This window comes from Rhinoderma darwinii, chromosome 4 (assembly GCF_050947455.1).
Source record: "Rhinoderma darwinii isolate aRhiDar2 chromosome 4, aRhiDar2.hap1, whole genome shotgun sequence".
Classification (NCBI taxonomy): domain Eukaryota; kingdom Metazoa; phylum Chordata; class Amphibia; order Anura; family Rhinodermatidae; genus Rhinoderma; species Rhinoderma darwinii.
The window spans coordinates 103,114,126-103,136,748 of NC_134690.1; the positions used below are offsets into that span (position 1 = coordinate 103,114,126).

Genomic DNA, 22,623 nt, shown 5'->3' on the forward strand with positions numbered 1-22,623 from the left:
CTCATGTCAGAAAACGGAAGAACTTTTTTTTTTTATTACTGTAAACGAAGTATCGGTATCAAAGTCCAAATTTTGGTATCGTGACATCCCTACACTGTGGGTCGCGTCCCCCTGGGGCTTCGTGTGAAGACCTCCGGGGGGTCGCGAGTCACTCACCGAGGTCCCGGTTCCATTCAATCCTGGAGCAAGGAGCTGGCATCTCCTTGATCCAGAATTCACTGTGCCCTGAGCGGCTCGACGAAGGCAGGAGTGATGTAGCGAGTCAGTCATAGTACACACCGGAGGAGGCGAAGGATCTTCCACCCGACGTGGGAACGGGGATAGGCAAGTAATTATGCTATTTTTTTTATTATGCACATATGGGGGCATTATACTGTATGGGGAGGCTGATATTGTGTGGGGGGCATTATACTGCATGGGGGGCAGATATGGCATGGGGGCTGATAAGATGGGGGCATTATACTGAATGGGGGCTGATATGGGGGAATTATACTGTATGGGGGCTGATATGGGGAGCATTATACCGTATGGGGCTGTTATGGGGGGGCATTATACTGTGTGGGGGCAGCTATGGGAGCATTATACTGTGTGGGGGCATTATACTATGGGGGCTGTTGGGCAAAGCGTCTGGGCATAGGCACGCACAGGGGTCTGATGATAATGATGATGGTGGTGTTGGGGAGTGGTAGGGGGGCCCAAGCTGAATTCTTGCACCCGGGCCCATGAGCCTTTAGCTACGCCCCTGTGCTGCATCATTGGGTCACTTAGGCTGTCGGCCATGAAGAGAACTTAGTGGGGGAGGGATAGGAATGACATTTTCTACTTTGATCTCCCTTTCTCTGTATAAATAAAGTAGGACAGGATTTTTCATTGGGGTAAATTAACCTTACACAAGATGAAAACAACAGAAAACATAATATACTGAGCCCTGCTGTGCTCCAGCATTAGAAAAACTAACATTTCTGTGCATTATACAAAGCAGCCACTAGATGGCGGTAATGAAGTGTACACGGAATCAATACTGAGGGTGCTGTTTCCTGCCGGAGGGTTTGGCTGGATGCACACTTCAGAGCTGTCATGTGATGACACGGGCTGGTGGTGGAGATCTTGTACATCGACAATCCCGGCATCATGTTGCTGGTGTTGAGTGACGAGCACCGGACACATCTGCAGATCCTCACCCAGGTGGAGAGCGCCGGTGAGTCGCCTGACTAGGGAAGATCATAGTGTAGTCATGGAAACATCTCACAGATAGTAATGGCATCTGCCTGTCTGTGCTTCTAAATATAAAGGGCCGAATGTATCAAGGAGAATTCTGTGGGAGTGGGATGCTATTGCTACAAGGTCTTTTACTCAACCGCCCCCCCCCCCCCCCCATAAAATGTGCAGCCCTATTGCACAATTGGTTGTTCTGATCGGTAATAATGATGAAGTAGATCAGGTGCTATCAGTCATAGCTGTTTTACACCAGTGTATATAGTCTCTGCCCCCTGGCACTGCCCTAGATATACATAGTCCCTGCCCCCTGGCACTGCCCTAGATATACATAGTCTCTGCCCCCTGGCACTGCCCTAGATATACATTTCTTCTGTAGCGTACCTGGGTCTGCTGTCGCCGGTGCTCTGCTGTATTTCCTGGATCATGTCTTCTCATCCGTTTCTACTGCGGCTTTACCGGTGGTCAATGTTCATACCAAAATAAAAATATTCCTCAATTAGAATTGATCTCCTGTAAGAGGAAATAAGCACAAAAATAGTCAATTCGTTTTTAGACCAGAGATTGCTGCAGCCAGATACTAACCTGTCTCTGAATATGGCGACTGCCATCTAATCTGCCTCCTCAGCTGCGCCAGGACAACAACAGGGGGCGCCTCAAGAGCGCAACCCGCCTACAGTATGAGAATTGCTGGTATAAGTTGGTATACCTTTTCTTTTTTTTAAGAAAGCATTCTTAATCTGCAGCATCTTTCCACAACTCCCTAAAACTTTTGCACAGTACTGTATATGTTAAACGTAGGTTGTGACGTGTGCCTTAACAGTGGCATCCGTCACGCTAGAGTTTAATGGTGTACGTTAAATGTATACATCCTGAACTCTCATGACGCCATTATAGTCTACGGCATCAGTTTAACGCATATGTTGCCCATGAACTATAATAGTATCTGTTTAACGTATACATCATGAAAGACTATTGAAAAGCCCACGACATTTATTAAATGGATGCCATACAGTGGGCTCCCATGTTAAAAACGGTAAGGTATAGGTTTTCTGCAGGATCCCTCGGGATGGAAAAGCGCAGTCCATTATGTTATTCCATTCACTGGACACACTGACTTTTTTTAATTATTATTATTATTATTATTATTATTATCAATTAACAAGTGCAAAGTGAATGAACGGAAGAGAAATCAAATCAATATTTGGTGTGACCACCCTTTGCCTTCAAAACAGCATGAATTCTTCTAGGTACACTTGCACACAGTCTTTGAAGGATCTCGGCAGGGAGGTTATTCCAAACATTTTGGAGCACTAACCACAGATCTTCTGTGGATGTAGACTTCCTCAAATCCTTCCGTCTCTTCATGTAATCCCAGACAAACGCGATGATGTTGAGATCAATGCTCTGTGAGGACAATATCATCACTTCCTGGGCTCCTTGCTCTTTTTTATGCCGAAGATAGTTCTTAATGCCATTGGCTTGGGTTTGGGTTTGTTGTCCTACTGCAGAATAAATTTGGAGCCAGACGCCTCCCTAATAATATTGCATGATGGATATATCTCTGCCTGTATTTCTGAGCATTCAGGACACCATTAATCCTAACCAAATCCCCAACTCCATTTGCTGAAATGCAGCCCCAAACTTGCAAGGAACCTCCACCATGCTTCACTGTTGCTGCAGACACTCATTATTGTACTGCTCTACAGGCCTTCAGCGAACAAACTGCCTTCTATTACAACCAAATATTTGACTCATCAGTTCAGAGCACCTTCTGCCATTTTTCTGCACCCCAGTTCCTATGTTTTGTGCATAGTTGAGCTGCTGATCCTTGTTTCCACATCGAGGTATGGCTTTTTGGCCACAATTCTTCCATGAAAACCACATCTGGCCAGACTTCTCCGAACAGTAGATGGGTGTACCTGGGTCTCTCTGGTTTCTGCCAGTTCTGAGCTGATGACACTGCTGGACATCTCCCGATTTCGAAGGGAATGATGTGTCTTTGATCTGCTGCAGTAAGTTTCCTTGGCCGACCACTCAGTCTACAGTTCTCAATTCTTTGTGCTTGAACACCACATCTTGAAACCCCAGTCTGCTTTGTAGTCTTTGCCTGGTAGAGACCTTGCTGATGCAGTATAACTACCTTGTGTCTTGTTGCTGTGCTGAGTCTTGCCATGGTGGACCTGTGACATGAAACTGTCTTCCAGAACCTCACCATTGCAGCAGAGCTTGGCTGTTCCTCACCCAATTCTCGTTTTACCAACTGGGTGTGTATTGTGTTTTTACCAACTGGGCGTTGTGAATAGAAGTGTATGACGCTGACAAATCAGCATCATACACTTCTCATCGTTCCCACCCAGCTTCTTTCAGTGCAGACACACAGCGTGATGTCACCCACAGGTCCTTCAACCTTGTCGTCGGACAAAGGAGATACATGGGCTCCAGGCGTCCGAGAGGGTAATATGCTCGTCTCTAGGGAGTTTGCTATGCTTACCTGCACATGGTGATGCTGCTGCAGATTCATCTGTACCCTCTGACTCCTGGAGCCGACGTGTCTTCTCTCTTCCGACGCCAAGGTTGAAGGACCTGTGGGTGACGTCGCGCTGTGTCTGCAGTGAAAGAAGCTGGCTGGGAACGATGAGAAGTGTATGATGCTGATTTGTCAGCGTCATACACTTCTATTCACAACGCCCAGTTGGTAAAAACACAACACACGCCCAGTTGGTAAAACGAGAAAACACGCCCAGTTGTCCATTGAAAAGCTCATTTGCATAAATATAAAATTGCTCATAACTTGGGCAAAAATGATCGTTTTTCAAAAGAAAAAAAAACCTTTGCTGTTATCTACATTGCAGCGCCGATCACATGCAATAGGAGATAGGGATTTGATAATCTGGTGACAGAGCCTCTTTAAGCAATGTCCTTAGATCCCTTATAAATCTGCAAACTGGCAAGGCTGAACTTACGGTGACAGATTGTGAGATTCATTGCGACTGTGACACCAAGTCAAGGGTTGACAACAATTTTGGTTTGACTCTGAACAGTTGTACCCCCACTAGAACTGAATAGTGACCACACCAGAAGTTTTGGTTGGTATATGACCCAATAGGGGAAAGATGTGCTTATGAAATATGTCTGAGGCTGAAGATGAGGTGAAGACGCGATGTGAAGGAGCAAGTCCAGCGGGACACATGTATACAATAAGTAATAGGCTTCCATCTAGAAGTACAGTATTAGACCAGCTTCCCACTTGCTGTTTCTCAGAAAATTTTTTCGCTGTGGAGAAACCCCAGAGGCCATGTCACATAAATATGCATTAGGTGTATAAAAAAAATCTTAATCATATTTTGCATGTTTTATGAATCAACAGCACCTCCTATGGACTCAATAGTGACCTGCAACAAGAAAATGAAATAATGTGTCTTTAGGCTACATTAAAAATTGGAAAATCTTTGTTTTTTAAAAATATATCATCAATCCTGAGGTATGATCACTTTACGTGACCTGCACAAAGCCTGAGGCTGCACTACTGACAGATCCGGACATATACCCTCTGCTTCATCTTTGGTGTGATGGGATCTTGACGTCTGATTTATCACAGGACACTAGAGCCAGTTCTCTTTTGCTTCTAAAGAAGGTTTTCGGTACATGGTCCAAGGTTTTTCTTTTAGGTTTAGCAGGGAAAAGTTTAACTCATGTTTTCTTTTTGGTCTTTGCAGTTGTTGGAGAGTTTGGACGAATTGCAGTAGAATTTTTGCGGAAAGGTTCAAATCCAAAAGTCTATGAAGGAGCTGCCAGTAAGTGATAGACATGTGTGAATATTGGAACTAGGTGGCGTAGTGTAGGCGACCACAGACATCTGGGCGCCTATTCAAATGTAATTCAAGCTGGCATTGAGTCCTCCAGAGTAGGAGCCACTCTGACTAATATAAAAGATGGTGCAGGGACCACTCCCCCCTATGACATCACATCACATGATATGTCCTGATAGGATGACCATTGTTGCTCTTGTACCCGTGCGGCGCAGTGATTCCTGCTATTATGCAGCCAGACCATTAGAATTTGGCGCACTAGAAGCGGATTCTTCTCACCAACATTTCTTTTTAGAGGACTCCAATTAAAAAATTCTTATGTTTTCCATGATCTAACAGAAATTGAATATTTATATGTGGGGCAGCACCTTTAGGTGCAGGAGTTAATGGGCAGAGAATCATGCTTTGGGATCCAATCATTTTTATTGGTTTTACAAAAGTAAAAAGAAAAGGGCAGATACAGAACATTATCACAATAAACCATATCAGCAAAGGATAACAGAAAACATGGCATCCAGTGTATACAAAACCGTTTATTTACCACAATCCAAGACTGTTTGGTATTAAGCAAATCGAAATTCTAGAGAGGATTTTCCCACGACCTCGTGATTGTGAATTTGGCAGCTAAAATTCCCAAAAGATTTCAAACATTTTATAACCCTGGAAACTTAAAAAAATATGTAACAGGACTTGCTCCAGATAAAAGGTTGAACTGATGAATTTAGGCCTTTTTTTTTTCAACCTACTTACTATGTAATGAAATAAACTAAATGATAAGACTTGGGCTACACGGCGACTTTGGCCAGGACACAGATTGCCCGGCCAAAAAAAACTCTGTGTCGCCCTGCCTGCATTGCAGGTAATGAAAGTCAATATGGTGACTTTGCAAGCAGCAAGTTGCAGCGATCGTGACTATACAGAGGCAGGAAATACGGACCCGCTGGACAACTTGCAGGTCACAAAGCGACCACATTGACTTTCAATACCTGTGATGTAGGCAGAGCGATCTGTGTCTCGGCCAAAGTCGCTGTGTAGCCCTAGTCTAATTGAGAACCTTCTCACCCTCGCACATTACCACATATATGTATAACCTTACCATCACAACCCAGCCTCAAAAACATTACAGGGACAAGATGAGAATGTTATAATTGGCCTCCACTAAAGAAACATTTAGAGAAATTTATGTTTGAAAATAACCTTTAAAAAAATGTCCCCAAATCTCGATCCCACAGCGTCACATAGAAGGGGAAGGGTCAGCAAGCAAAGTAGCGTACAGATCAGGAACATCACCCCTAACTCAGAAAATGAGGGTTTAGAGACCTCTTCAGATGATCATAGTAAAAAAGCTGAGAATCAGGAGCTTCATGGACCAGATGGAAGTAATCCCAAGGACTGATACCCGTCTGATGCATAAAGTTTCCAATCCGAGAAAAAATCCTTATTAACCCATTATAAAAAGGCTCTACCCATGATATTACATAATGAAATCCGCTTCCTGATAACCATGTTTTGTAAGAAAGGAATGGTTCTTAACAGATTTTGTGAAACTTGAAAAGATGAATTTGTAATAGGTACGGTGGCTCGGGGGTCAGCGCTGTTGTCTTGCAGCGCTGGGGTCCTGGATCAGAATCCAACCAAGAACAACCTCTGCAAGTAGTTTGTATGTTTTCCCTGTGTTTGCGTGAATTTCCTGATAATCCAGTTTCGTCCCACACTCCAAAAACATACTGATAGTTTAATTGTTTTCCTCAGAAATCGGCCCATGTCGTTGTGTGTGTGTCTAGGGGAGGGACTGATGTGAATAGTGCCGTTCTCTGTACAGTGCCAGTCTCTGTACAGCGCTGCAGAATATGTTAGCACTATATAAGCAACAGGAAATATTAATATATTTATAATATCTACATTTTGCTGTTTGCTCCATCAGCAAACATAAAAAAAATGGCCTTCTAAGATTAAATTAACCCCCTTCAAGTTCCAACTGGAGAATGAAAATATGAGACCCGGATGTTAATAATAATAATATTTATTTATATAGCGCCAACCTATTCCACAGCACTTTACAATTCAGGGGGTACATTGTACAGACAATATCAGACATTACAAAGACAAAACTAATTTACAATTCAAACAAGAGGAGGGAAGGCCCTGATCACAAGAGCTTACAATCTATGAGGAAATAAGGGAGACATAAAGTGTCACAGTGTTTGTTCTGTACAATGGTCCAGCCATCTTTTATACACATGCGGTGGTAACATAAAGCTGCATGAGCCGGTCACCGGCCAGTATCCGTGTATGACGGACATGAAGTGCATTAGGGTGCAAGGAGTGTGAGGGAATCTTATTCTGATTACTAATGGGGCCAAGGAAAGGAGTCAGATTAGGGAATGTTATAGGCCTGTCTAAAAAGTTGTGTTTTCAGGGAACACTTAAAACTGTAGATGTTGAGAATTAATCTGATTGTCTGTGGTAGCGCATTCCAGAGGACTGGTGCAGCACGAGAAAAATCTTGGAGATGGGAGTGGGAGGTTCGGATTATGGAGGATTTTAATCTAAGGTCGTTGGGCAGAACGTAGAGCCCGAGTAGGGTGGTAGACAGAGATGAGGGAGGAGATGTAAGGAGGTGCAGCACTGTGGCAAGCTTTGTGGGTGAGAGTAATAAGCTTGAATTTAGTTCTGATGGGGATGGGCAGTGTAATGATTGGCACAGGGTAGAGGCCTTGGGTGTAGCGGTTGGTCAGAAAGATGAGCCTGGCTGCTGCATTGAGGATAGATTGGAGAGGGGAGAGTTTGGTGAGGGGAAGACTGATTAGTAATGAGTTACAGTAGTCAAGACGAGAGTGAATCAGAGCAACAATGAGAGTTTTGGCTGTTTCCTCCGTAAGAATGTGAGGAGTAAAGGAAAGATCAAAATAACCTCAAGACAGCGGGTGTGCTGCCTGGGAGTTATGGTAGTGCCACAGACTGAGATGGAGGTTTAGGGAGGTTAGTAGATGGTGGGAACACAAGGAGCTCAGTTTTAGAAAGATTCAGTTTCAGAGAGTTTCACAGTTTTTAGAGAGAGGACATGATGTTAGAGACAGAGGACAGACAATCACTGATGTTCTGTATTAGAGCGTGGGTGATGTCATGGGAAGAGGTATATAATTGGGTGTCCTCAGCGTAGAGATGGTACTGGAAGCCAAATCTACTGATGGTTTGGCCAATAGGGGCTGTGTAGAGAGAAAAGAGGAGCGGACCTAGGACTGATCCCTGAGGAACCCCGATAGCAAGAGGAAGAGGAGAAGTGGAACCAGCAAATGACACACTGAACGAGCGGTCAGAGAGATAGGAGGAAAACCAAGAGAGAGCAGTGTCTTTAAGGCCAATAGGGTGAAGCATGTTTAGTAGGAGTTGGATACTAATGAATATATATGGCAGTTCTATTCTTTCTTGATAATCTTTCTGGACCTAGCTCATATTTCCTTGAGATAATGTCTCCTTTGAAGTTCTGCAGTGTCACATGTTCCCTCTCGGTGAGGTTGACTAGTCGAGAGTGAAGCCACCATTTATCCATTATCATCATAGTGGGCATTCCCTTTTTTTGGCCCTTCATTTGAAACGTTGCCAGGAATATTATGGGTATTCTTGTGCATGTTAGTTTAGGTGTCTGTCATAGCGATCGCCATGTACTACTTTTTAGAAGGCAGATGTGCACGTCACTGTAATACTCTGTTCTTTCTTGTCAGGGAAGCTGGAGGTCAGCAGTACGACTATCCAGCAGGCTGTAGAAGGTCTCACGTATCTACTCACAGAGAGCTCCAAGCTTATGGTGAGTGAGGTGTCTGTCAGTCTTTCAGTCTTGTACTTGGGTGCTATGTTCTTCATGGAAATATTCTCCTTAGGTCTCGGAGATTGATTTTCAAGACTCCGTGCTTGTTTTGGGATTTCCTGAAGAGCTGAATAAAGTCCTTCTGCAATTGTATTTGGATAATAGGAAAGCGATCCGTCGAATTCTCAGTGAGCTTGAACCAAATCTTCCTCATTACCATAACCTTGAGTGGCGACTGGATGTCCAGGTACATAAAATACTCCGTCATGTTTTCTAACCTCATGTATAATGTTAAATTGGCATAAAGACAGCAACAACGCTGTAGGGCAAGGTCCACTGTCCACCCTCTCCTCTATTAGTCAAAATTGTATCATCCTCCCCACTTCTCCAGTAGTCAGAACAGCCTCCCCACACTTCCCCAGTTGTAACGCCGCTTATTTCTATATGAGTCGGCAATTCATACCCCCAGCCCCCCATGTACTCCCCTGTTGAGCCTTCTCCTGGAAGGAATCTAGCACTAAAGATAAACCCTCTAAATTGTATTATTGCATATGCGTTAAGAGAGGGAAAGTAAGTAGACATACTAAAAACAGCAAAAGCACCACTTACACTTTTCTAATCTACAAAGCTTTCTTTATCATAGCTGTGAATAATACGTTCATAATATATAAGCGATGCTTTTCCGGTTTTCTCTATGTAAGCCTAAGCTCTCTCTCTTAACGGATATCAATTTAGAATATTTTACCTCCTATGTCGGAGGAAAATTCCAATCTCTTCGTTGGTCTCTGGTAACATACACAGATGGAGGTGGAGCACCCAGCCGCTGCGTACTTTCTCTGCCTGTAACCACTGCTGCCAGGATAGATGGCGATTCTTACGGTCAGTGGCAGCATCACGCTCCATGCATTTGCTGCCTAGGCCACTGAATACATGAAATGAAGGAAGCAAAAAGGGGTAGACAGGGCAGTCTTTCTAGTATTTATAAACCATCACCGCTTGCGCCAATCGTGTTCAACGCACGTTTGTTTTGCGGTCTCAATTCTCTTTAGCCATTGTGAGATTTAGCACTTAAATTGGATGTGTTATTACAACATGCTGCCCTTATTATGGGCAGCATATTATAATGCCAGGTCTGCTTTGCTATCGTGCCATTTGCGTAAAAGCCAATTAGAAAGAATACAGCGGACTCCTAGTTAGAAGTCCAGTTATTCATGAGGAGAGCGCTGCCCCCACCACCTCTTGTCCTCTTCTCTTCTGAGTGACAGCCGCTAATGTGTAATCCTATATTATTAGTGGACAGCTCTATTCTCATGAATACCCAGGACTCATAGGCTTCAGTCCACTTTATTCTTTCTAATTTGTTATTATGTAAATGGAATATTATTGTTGGTGCCATGTTGCTTGATAGTTTACGGGACCTGTCATTATAATATTCTGCCCTACACTAAAATCCACTATAAAAGGTCTGAGCAGTGAATTGAAAATTGTATAGAAAACAATAACTGAGCACCAAGAAAACACTCCACATCCACAATAGAGATTTCTCACCAGCGGGACAATTTTGACCTTTGATGTAATGCAGTCACCTAATATATCAGGCAGCACGGTGTCTGTGGGTAGCTATATTGTCTTGCAGCCCTGGGGTCCTGAAAATCAACCCGACTAGAGAGTTTTTATCCCTGAGTTTCCTCCAGGTACTCCAGTTTCTTCTCTCACTCCAAAAACATAGGGAAAGCTTAAATGGCTTACTAGGAAAATGGCCGTAGTGTGTATGTGTGAGAGAGTGAGTGGATTGTGAGGGACTGATGTTAGTAAGGACAGTCGCTGCGGAATATGTTCGGGTCTGTCGGGGGCTTCCATCAAGGTTCCGGCCGTTTTGACAGCAGGAATAGAGCGGCAAGCAGTGATACTCTTCCTTACCGGACAACAGAGACCTCGATGGAGCCCTGAAGGACCTAAAGTCAATGGCAATGTTGGATCCGGGACAGTTCTAAATGAAAGCAATAGAAATCAAATAAATATTACACATTTAGTGTGTAACTTTATTTAAAGGGGATTTCACAGATCCCTATAAAGCTTTGTAGCCATATAATCGAAAGCAATAAACATTTGAATATTGTTACTGCACCAATTCTCCACATTTCCCCCACCAGAACTGTTCTGTAGCTAAAAACTCATCGCCCCTGGTGCAAAATTTTAGGGGGATGAGGTAGTCTGCAGAGGGTAGGCTTTATAAAATTCTGTGCCGCATCAGTTCCTTTTTTATTTATGTTGTTGCACCAGCATCTGGTTGAGGGAAGAAAACACCCCGGTCCCTGCCTGCACCCTACTCTTGTATCATCTGCCTGGGAACAAGGTCTAACCAAATTTCTCTTTTCCGCAATGGCTTTCATTGTTGAAAATCCGCAGCGTAATAAAGTAGCAGCAGTGTAGATGAGATTTGAACAAATCTGCACATTCAGCGGAAAATATAAGCCGAAACATAGTTTATAAATTCCATGTCCATTTATGCTGCAGAATCGCTGCTCTTCTGTTGCGGGTTTTCCCCATGGAGTTGAATGGGGAGGTAAATCCCGCAAACAAAGAGGTGTGTTGGAGTTTTGCAGTGGAAACGCTGCGATTCCGCCGCAAAAATCTCAAATTAAAAACGAAAAAAAAAACGCTTTTTTTGAGTTCTGAGCGCATCCTGACCTCCTGACATGATGTTTCATACCATGTGACTGCTGCAGCGGACATATGGACTACAGCGTCATCCCAGGAGACCGGGCTACACTCAGAAGGGAGGGATGGGTTGCTATGACAACACGTGGGTGGTAAGTATAAATATTACATTCCTGCAGTATTTCCACAGCGAACATGCCGCCCAAAAAACTGCACCATAATTTAGTGCGGTTTTTCCAGCGGAATTCCCTGCGTCTTCCAGGACGGATACGCCATATACTTTTAGGACGGATACACTGCTTGTGTGTTCATACCCTAGAAGCACATAACACAACCTAATGCATTTCACAAATTCATCTTTGTATCCGTGATATTTTTTTATATCACTTGCAGGACACTTTTACTTCTGTCAGGCCACTAGGAGGCAGTATTGTGCTTGTGAATTTTGTTAGAAGAATTCCTGTGTGTAGGTTGAATGAGGTCTAACACATGTCATATCCGCTCACATGTAGCTGGCCAGCAGAAGCCTGAGACACCAGATAAAACCCACCGTCACCATGAAACTTCATCTGAAAGAGAACAATGAACTAAAGACCAGAATATTACAGACCGACCCTGCCACATTACTCCATATGATCCAGGAACTGGAACAGGCACTTGCTGAGATGAAAACAAACCACTGTCGTCGGATTGTGCGCAATATCAAATAAACGTATGGGATTTTATATGGATGGAATTGTAATGATGATGTATGAATACCAGAGCTTCTACTGTATAACATTATGTAACATTTGGACCAATTAAAGCAACATGTAGTTCTCCACCAAAAGTCTAGTGACCACTCTCACCAGATTAATTGATTGCTGGGGGATGTAAGGAGTCATGTGTTAAGAAGTAGTAGGGTGAAAGAACCTCCGGACCTTGCCCCAGCTTGTAAATATATTTGTTACAGTTTATATATTAATAAAAGGACGTCCTTTGTGTTTGAAGTTTTTATTTCTTCGTTTTGTTGATTTCCAAATGTTCACATATATAGTCTAAAGCAGCCCGCGCACTGATGATTAATCCTGGGTTATGCTGACAGTCTGTATGTGGGCGTCCCAACTGTCCACTGACAGCAGATGTCGGGGGAAACGAGGATCGGGCATGTTGGATTAAAACATGACACTTCTTTTGTTCAGCCGGGAGATAAGCTACTGTCTATTGAAATAAGCATGCACACCTGACCAAGCATGCATATTTATAGGGACGTTGGGGGGAGATAGCAGTCACAATGGGCAATGGACCTTGTTGGTTTGATGCAAATTATGTGCTCCTCTTCAAAACTCCCATTTTAGACATTTGTGGCATATCCACAGGATATGCCATCAATTTCTGATCATTGTGGGTGCCAGCTTAATCCGATGTTTGTACTGCCTGGAGCAGCAGCCTAGTAGGGAGGGGCCGTGCATGCACGCAACACTCTATTCTGTTGCATGGGAGTTACAGAAACAGCCGAGTCGCACTCGCTCAGCTGTTTTTGTAACTCTCATTGCTTGGATGTCGTAATATTGTGACAGACACTCATTTGCTTAAGTTATTTGAGAACTTACCTGCAGAGACCAGGAAATGCCGCTGGCATATTCATGAGCTGCCACTAGCTCCACCCAATTTCTGATAGCTCCGAAACCTCTTCACTGATTGACAGATGTCTGCCTATTGCTGTGTGCAGGGAGACATCTGCCAATCAGTGCCGCTAACAAATATGAAAAAGAACAGAAAAACTTAGCATAAATGTGAACAAAGCCTAATATAGGTTTCTGACAATAATACCACCTTGGAGTTTTCATTGAGGTTTTCCAGACTTCTGACTAGCAAAACTGGGAGATGGAAAAATGCAGGGTTACTCCTAAGGCCTTTTTTACACGAGCATGTTAAACGTCCGTGTGACGGCCGTTGAAACAACGGCCGTCCCACAGACCTTTGTAATTCAATGTGGCTGCTCACACAGCCGTTGTTTAAACGGACCATGTGATGGGTCCGTGAGAAAATAGAGGACATGTCCTATCTTTTCACGCATCCCTCCATAGACTCATCTATGGGGGATGCGAGGCATCGCGTCCCGCAGTGCAGAGCACAGATGCACCTCGGATGTGGAAAAGTGCCGTTTTTCACGTCCGAGTTGCGCCACACTCATGTAAATAAGGCCTAAGAGGTGTTCCCCATCTCTATTAGAATTTAATACTATTTTTAAAACAATTAAAATTAATTATGTTGTCCCTATAAAGCACATCCCTGCTTAAAAAAAAAAAACACTTATGCTGAGTCAAAGACTCCGGAGCTTCGGAGTATCCTTCAGCAGTTCTGTTATATTTGTTAGCTCAGCATGCAGCACTATTCCTCCTGTCAAAATGACAGACACCCTGAAGGAGCACCATTCTAGTCAATGGGTTGCGTAGGGCGCTGTTGGTGTCCATTGTGTGACAGATACAGCACTGCCATCATTGCTTCCGTTATAAAGAAAACGATTTTGCCTGTGTAAACAGAGGCTGTATTGAAAACTTCTCAGTCTCCGTCACTTTGTGTATTTTGTTGTCGCTGTCAAACATATGCGCTACAGAATTCTGTGCGGAAATTTCACAGCATTTACAGTAGCAGCAAAGTGGATAAGATTAAGAAAATCTCATGCCCACGCTGCAGAGAAAAACCACAGCTTAAACGGTCAGGGCTAGTCCACACGTTGCGTAAATACTGCGGCCTTTCCGCAATGTATTTTGTTGCAGAAAATCCACAGGGTAATACAGTAGCAGGGGAGTAAATGAGATTTCAAGAAATCTTATCCACACACTGTGTATGTGATATGCAGAGATTCCGCGCACAAATTTACCCGCAGTGCGGCTTTTTAAGCTGCAGCATGTCAGTTGTGGTCGCGGAATCGCCGGTATTTTGTTGCTGGTTTTCCCCATTGAATTCAATTGGAATCTAAAACCCGCAACAAACAGTCAAGCATTGCAACAATCAAAAATCAAAACCTAGAAGAAGAAAAAGAAAACACCTTATACTTACCTCTGACGTTCTGCAGGCCGGCCTCCTGGGATGATGTTTCATCCCATGTGACCACTGCAGCCAATCACAAGCTGTAGCGGCGGCCACATGGGATGAAACGTCATCCCAGGAGGCCGGCCTGGATGACCATTCATCCCATGTGACCTCCGCTGCAGCAGCCAATCACAGGCTGCAGCGGTTTCCTGGGATGAAATGTCAGGCCGGCTAATACTGCAGTTTTTCGCAGCGTACCGAAGAAATGCACCACAATTTTGTGCGCTTTTTTGCCTGGAATTCCCTGCAGCCACCGGGGCGGATACGCTGTGTACCTTTTACGCAGCGTATCCACCCCGTGTGAACTTACCCGAAGACTGGGTTTACACTTCTTTGTTGCAATTTTAGAATCCGTGTTTTGGTTGATAAGCTCCCATGTCCCTAAATGGGTGTTTATGTACCAAAACGAAAAACGCAGCGGGTGAACCCAGCCTAAAATCACTGCAATGCTCAGAAAAATCTGGTGTTTATGTGCTACCAAATCGTTGTGATTTTTGAAGGGTTTTTAAAGTTTTAGTTTATAGAACCACTTCAACTGTAAATCCAAGGTGATTATTTTTTATTATTTAAGGATGACATACTTTACTAAATAAATTATACAATTGCTTAACCCCTTAATGACCGGCCTATTTTAGACATTAATGACCAAGCCATTTTTTACGGTTTTCCATAGTCGCATTCCAAGAGCTATAACCTTTTTATTTTTGCGTCGACATAGCTGTATAAGGTCTTGTTTTTTGCGGGACAAGTTGTACTTTTTAGTAGCACCATTTTGGGGGACATTATTTATTGATTAACTTTTATTAACTTTTTTTGGGGGGGGGGAATAGAAAAAAAACTGACATTTTGCCACTCTTTTTCGTGTCTTAAATCAACGGTGTTTACCGTGTGATATAAATAACACAATAACTTTATTCAGCAGGTTGTTACGATTGCAACGATACCAAATTTGTATAGTTTTTGTATGTTTTACTACTTTTACATTGTAAAAACGCTTTTTTTTTCAAAATTATTTGTTTTTGTGTCTTCATATTTGAAGAGCCGCAACGTTTTTATTTTTTCGCCGATGCGGTCGTATGAGGGCTTTTTTTTTTGCGGGAAGACTTGTAGTTTTTATTGGTACCATTTTTGAGTAGATGCGACTTTTTGATCACTTTTTATCACATTTTTTTTAAAGTCAGGATTCACAGAAAACAGCAATTTTTCCATAGTTTTTTATTACATTTTTTACGGCGTTCACCGTGCGGGTTAAATAATGTAATACATTTATAGTCGGGGTCGTTACAGACGCGGCGATACCAAATATGTGTAACTTTTTTACTTTATTTTGTTTTTTTAATAGTAAAGCATTTTGTAAGGGGAAAGGCTGGGTTTTTCATTTTTTTTCAAATTTTTTTTTAAATTAACTTTGAACTTTTTTGTTACTTTTTTTTTACTAGTCCCATTAGGGGACTTTAATATGCGATTCTCCGATCGCTATTGTAATACACTGCAATACTTTTGTATTGCAGTGTATTACTGCCTGTCCGTTTAAAACGGACAGGCATCTGCTAGGTCATGCCTCCGGCATTATCTAGCAGGCATTAGTTGCAGGCAGACCTGGGGGCCTTTATTAGGCCCCCGGCTGCCATTGGAGACACTGACACTCGGCGATCGTATCGCCGGGTGTCGGTGGGAGAGGGAGCTCCCTCCCTCTCTCCAAAACCACTCAGATGCAGTGCACGCTATTGCGCACCGCATCTGAAGGGTTAAACGGGTGAGATCGATACTAATATCGATCTCACCCGGCAGATCAGGGACGCCCCCAGCCCTCAGCTGCCTCTAGCAGCTGAGAGCAGGAAGATTTGACGGCTCCCTGCTCTGTTTACTTTATCCTGATGCAGGGACGTAAAAAGGCACATGCATCAGAATAAAGCCCGTTAGTGGCCGCCGTTAAAAGGCGTATTGGCGGTCACTAACGGGTTAAACGACAGTTGCCTAATATACCAGGACAACTGAAGGAATTTCCTACACGTGCTCTGAGTATCTTTCAGAAATACTTGGCAATTCCCAAATCCATATACTCTTTAAAAGCTCTTAACAATTGAGGTATTCTTTAAATCTATCTTAATTTTATCAGACAAGCTTACGTTTTATTTTCCCAAGCAAAATAAACATTTATGCAATCTGATCCATTTACGGCCACAAAGGTTGCAAAATATTTAATTCACAGAATGTATACTGTATACTTTGACAAATGTTTCTAGTTCATCTCACACAACTCTGATTGTACGATTTAGTTGTATGTATACTGAATAGTATTTATGCCGTCAAGACTTGATAATCTGTCGTATTTAGACAGCAGTTTAATGCCATCTGCATGTGTGGGACCTCAATTTAGTGACTAGCATTTGCCAACCCCACCAACAAGCAAAAACAATTGTCAGAAACAGTTGCCAACAAAAGGTAACTTTGAGGTCTGCTATTTCCATTTGTCACAACTCAGCTGCTTTCAGCAGATACCTGTTGCTAATAATACACAGAAAACTAAACAGGCTGTGAGACGGGTGGTACATGTCATTCTGATCTCTCCAAACCTGACAGCGAAGGACTGATACATCAAAATATAAGATTTCTTTACACAGAGAGGAGAAAAAGACTACTATAGATGTGAAAACAAATCTCTCTAAAAAAAAGTGATCTACAGTCAATAAAATGATTAAAGGGGTTGTCACAGGCATTTACTATTGGAGCTGCGACACTACCACAAAAAGCTGAACCTACGACTAGCCTGATATTTTCCCCCGCAGCGTTACATGGCGGTCATTCCAGTCCACCGAAGTGAAATCTGCTGCTTCTTACCACCCAGAGCGGGACTCTCCTCTATATGCTCTAAAAGGGTATGTGGACAGGGGATGTCTTTGATGGTTCAACCCCTTTGGTAAAATGGAATGCTTGACAAGGGCACACTTAGGGTATGTTCACACAACCTATTTTCGGCCATTTTTTGGGCCGAGAAATCGGAAGCAGAACGCCTCAAAACATCTGCCCATTGATTGCAATGGGAAATACGGCGTTCTGTTCCGATGGGCCTTTTCTACACGGCCGCGTAAAAAAACGGCTACGAAAAAGAAGTGCAGGACACTTCTTGGGACGTTTTTGGAGCTATTTTTCATAGACTCTATTTAAAAAGCTCCAAAAATGGCCGTAAAAACGCAGTGAAAATCGCGAGTGGCTTCAAAAACGTTTGAAAATCATATTTTGAGAGGTTTTTGACTCGGCGTGTGAACATATTCACGTGACTTTAAGAAGCACAACTGTAAATGTGCCCACAACAGGCTGCTCTAAAGAAAATGTGCTCATTGTTTATCCCTTTCACGACCAAGGGTCAATGATGCCCCTGTGTCCGGGTCAAATTTTCCATTTTTGATATCCACTTCTTTATCCCCTTACAGTTCAAGCTATTTATTTATTTTCATTTTCGTTTTACACTCCCCGCCTTCTATGAACCATAAGTTTTTTATTTTTCCGTCAATGGAGCGGTGTGAAGGCCTGTTTATTTGCAGGAGGAGTTGTAGTTTCTATTGCCACTATTTAAAGTACCATATAATGTACTGAGAAACTGAAAAGCAATTCTATGTGGGGTGGAATTAGAAAAAAACGGATTAGCCCATTTTCTTTTGGGTTTCGTTTTTACGTCTTTAACCGTGTGGTAAAGACGACAAATTTACTTTATACTGCTGGACAATACAATTACGGCGATACCAGATTTATATAGGTTTTTTTAATGTTTTACTCCTTTTACAAAGCAAAAACGATTAGAAAAAATGCATATATTTTTTTCATATCTGAAAGCCATAACTTTTTTTATTTGTTCGTCAATTGAGTGGTGTGAGGGCGTATTTTTTGCGGCAGGAGTTTTTTTATTGGTACCGTTTTTTAGTACATACGACTCTTTGATCACTTTTTATTAAAAAAAAATGTCACCTCTAAGTTGCCCAAAAAAAACAGCGATTCTGGCGGTTTCTTTATTTTTTTCTTTTTACGATGTTTACCGTGCGCATTAAATAATGCTATATTGTAGTAGTTCAGACTTTTATGGACGTAGCAATACCAATTTTGTTTATTTTTCACTTTACATTAGAGGAAAAGTAGGGAATAAAAAAAAAATTTGGGAACTTTTAATTTTTTTAAATTCATTGTCACTACTAAAAAAGGTATTAAACTTTTTTTTTACACAATCTATTAGTCCCCCTAGGGGAATTGAACCAGCGATCGTTGGACAATGTATTGCAGTGTATAGTCATTTTTACCAGCTTCTGTTACATAGTTACATAGTTACATAGATAGTGCGGTTGAAAAAAATACATATGTCCATCAAGTTCAACCAAGGGATGGGAAAAGGGAAGGGATGAAAGAAAATTTCTGCACATTGACATAGGAGCTGATATTTTTTCGTTCTAGGAAATTATCTAAGCCTTTTTTAAAGCCATCTACTGTCCCTGCTGTGACCAGCTCCTGCGGTGACTATTCCATAGATTCACAGTTCTCACGGTAAAGAAGGCTTGTCGCCTCCACAGATTGAACCATTTTTTCTCCAGACGGATGGAGTGCCCCCTTGTTTTTTGAGGGGGTTTTACATGGAACAGGATTTCACCATATTTTTTGTATGTTCCATTAATATATTTACCGTATTTTTCAGACTATAAGACACACCTGACCATAAGACGCACCCAGGTTTTAGACAACAGAAAATAGGAAAAAAATCATTTGTTAAAAAATAAATTTATTCTGTTTCACCACATTCTAAGAGGCAAAACTTTTTTTATATTTTTTTTATCGACTGAGCGGTGTGAGGGTTTATTTTGTTGTGGGACGACATTACTTTATTTTTTTTACATTGTGCTTGGGGAAAAATGGGAAAGGGGTTTTTTTTTTTTTTACACTTTTAAAATGTATCTAACATTTTATTTTATTTTTTTACTCATTTTATTAGTTCCCCTAGGGGACTTGAACGAGCGGCCACTTGGTTACATGTGGAGTTACTGAAACAGCGTAACTACGCTGTTTCCCTAGATCCCATAGTAGTGAATGGCAGTTACGGAAGCAGCGTAGCATGCGAGCTACGCTGTTTCCGTAACTACTGTTCAGTTCTATTGGAGTTATGGAAACAGCGTAGCTCAGCAAGTTACGCTATTTCAGTAACTCCACATGTAATCAAGTGGCCGGGAGAGCACAGAAAGCTAGAACGGGGTTTAGGGGGTCCCGTTCTAAAGATAGGAGCGGGTCCCAGAGGTGGGACCTACATCTATCTGACATTTATGACATATCCTGTGGATATGTCAGAAATGTCCTTCATAGAAAAACCCCTATAAACGCCGCAGTCGCTATTGACCACGGCATTTAACTAGTTAAAGGGGTTTGTCATAAAACACATGTATCCCCTACCCATAGGATAGGGGCTACATGTGAGATCGCTGGGGGTCCCACTCACCCAGAGCGCTACATGAGAAGCCTGGACTTCCGGGTTCTGTGTCCGGCTTATCTATTGCGCAGCTCCATAGAGATCAATGGAGAGCCGCTCGCGCATGCGCATAAGAATCCCATTGATCTCTATGAAGCTGCCGGACACAGAACGCGGAAGTCACAGCTTCTCATGCAGCGCTCTTGGTAACTTTCGGTCCCCATTCTCCTTATCGATCACACATGTATCCCCTATCCTGTGGATAGGGGATACATATGTTTTATGGCACAAGCCCTTTAAACTGCCAGGAACAGCGAAATTGCTGTTCCTGGCCGTTATAGCAGCGTGTCAGAAGCTGACACCTGCAGTGTATGGAGCGGGCTCGGCGCGTGAGCCCGCTCCATACATCACCCCCCTCCAGCTACATGATGTGCCGGCACGTCATGGGTCAGGAAGGGGTTAAGTAATGAAGCGGTCATGGCGCCCGGCAATGCCGGGTCCCTTGACTGCGGACTATAAGTCGCAGGGACTTTTTAGCAAGATTTATTCTTGCTAAAATCTGCGTCTTATAGTCCGAAAAATACGGTATACAAGTTAATCATGTCACCCCTTAGTCGTCTCTCTTCAAGGCTAAATAGGCTTAATTATTTTAATCTTTCCTCATAACTTAGATTCTCCATGCCCCTTATTAGTTTAGTTGCTCTTCTTTGTATTTTTTCCAACTCCAGGGCATCCTTTCTATGAACTGGAGCCCAGAACTGAACTTCATATTCTAGATGAGGCCTCACTAATGCTTTGTAAAGTGGTAATATTATATCCCTGTCCCGCAAGTTCATGCCTCTTTTAAAGTGTAGCTAAACGGTTGACAAACTTCTGACATGTCATAGTGACATTTTAGAAGTTTGGGTTGGTGGGGGTCCGAGCACTGAGACCCCCACCAATCACTAGAACGAAGCAGCTGAAGCGATCGTGTGAGCGCTCAGCTACTTCATGTCTGTTTGGCTTTTTCCGGAAAGCCGATGTATCGGAGTACGGGCTCATAGACTATCTATTGAGTCCGTACACCGATACATTTATTTCGGGAAAAAGCCGAACAGACACGGAGTGGCTCAGCGCTTCAGCTGCTTCGTTCTAGTGATTGGTGGGGGTCTCATTGCTTGGATCCCCACCAATCCAAACTTCTGACATGTCATTATGACATGTCAGAAGTTTGTCAAACGTTTAGCTACACTTTAATACACGACAATATCTTGCTGGCCTTTGAAGCAGCTGATTGACATTGCATGCTGTTATTTAGTTTATGATCTACAAGTACACCCAGATCCTTTTCAACAAGTGACTCTCCCAGTGTAGCTCCCCTAGGACATATGATGCATGCAGATTGTTGGTACCCAGATACATAACTTTACATTTTTCTACATTAGCCAAGTGGATGTCCAAACACTTAGTGTGTCCAAATCAGCTTGCAATTTACGAACATCTATAGACGAAACAATACTACATAGCTTGGTGTCATCTGCAAAAATAGAAATAGTGCTATTAATCCCATCCTCTATATCATTAATAAATAAGTTGAATAATAGTGGCCACAGGCAAGGGTTAACAGAGGCAGAGTGAAGGCAGACCTGGGGTCCTTCATTAGGCCCCTGGGCTGCCATGACAAGCATCGGCACCCTACGATGGCGTTGTGGGGGCGCTCCCCTCTCTATAACTCCTCAAATGCTGACTGCAGCATTTGAGGGGTTAAACGACCAGGAACTGCACGATCACTGTTCCCGGCCGTTAGTGCCGGGTGTTAGCTGTAATACATAGCTGACACCCGCAGCGTATGGAACGCATGAACGCGCTTCATACATCTCTCCCTGCACCTTGACGTGCACTTATGTCAAGGTGCGTTAAGGGGTTAAACTATAATATCTTTGCAACCGCTTTGAATATCATAACTATTTTTACTTTGTTTTTTACCAGACTTATGAGGATTTACTGTCTAGATTAGTTTAATTCCATGGTTTACATTTTTATTATGAGCAGACAAATCAATAAAAATGTGAATTTTTTATGTATGTATATATATATATATATATATATATATATATATATATATATATACATAGCTGACACCCGCAGCGTATGGAACGCATGAACGCGCTTCATACATCTCTCCCTGCACCTTGACGTGCACTTATGTCAAGGTGCGTTAAGGGGTTAAACTATAATATCTTTGCAACCGCTTTGAATATCATAACTATTTTTACTTTGTTTTTTACCAGACTTGTGAGGATTTACTGTCTAGATTAGTTTAATTCCATGGTTTACATTTTTATTATGAGCAGACAAATCAATAAAAATGTGAATTTTTTATGTATGTATATATATATATATATATATATATATATATATATATATATATATATACACACATACATATATATATATAGATAGATAGAAACTGTTGCAGCTCTGTAACAATTAGTGTTCTCTCTCCGTCGACCTGGAACGCTGTGAGGGGAGAGTGAAGCCATTTCCAACTGTCTGACTGTTTTTAACCGCCGATGCCACCCATTTTTCATGGCCGTTAAAAATTGTCATGAATTTAATTTGTCAGG

The 22,623-nt window shown here is 42.5% G+C and overlaps 1 protein-coding gene across 1 annotated transcript; it reads left to right on the plus strand.

Annotated features, from left to right (window-relative positions):
• Positions 1–1,103: 1,103 nt before the first annotated feature.
• Positions 1,104–12,238, plus strand: COMMD2 (COMM domain containing 2). Its single transcript, XM_075863982.1, has 5 exons — positions 1,104–1,198; positions 4,935–5,012; positions 8,753–8,835; positions 8,909–9,082; positions 12,009–12,238. The coding sequence occupies exons 1-5, from the start codon at positions 1,132–1,134 to the stop codon at positions 12,204–12,206; spliced, it is 600 nt and encodes a 199-aa protein (XP_075720097.1). The 5' UTR covers positions 1,104–1,131; the 3' UTR covers positions 12,207–12,238.
• The last annotated feature ends 10,385 nt before the right edge of the window (positions 12,239–22,623 follow it).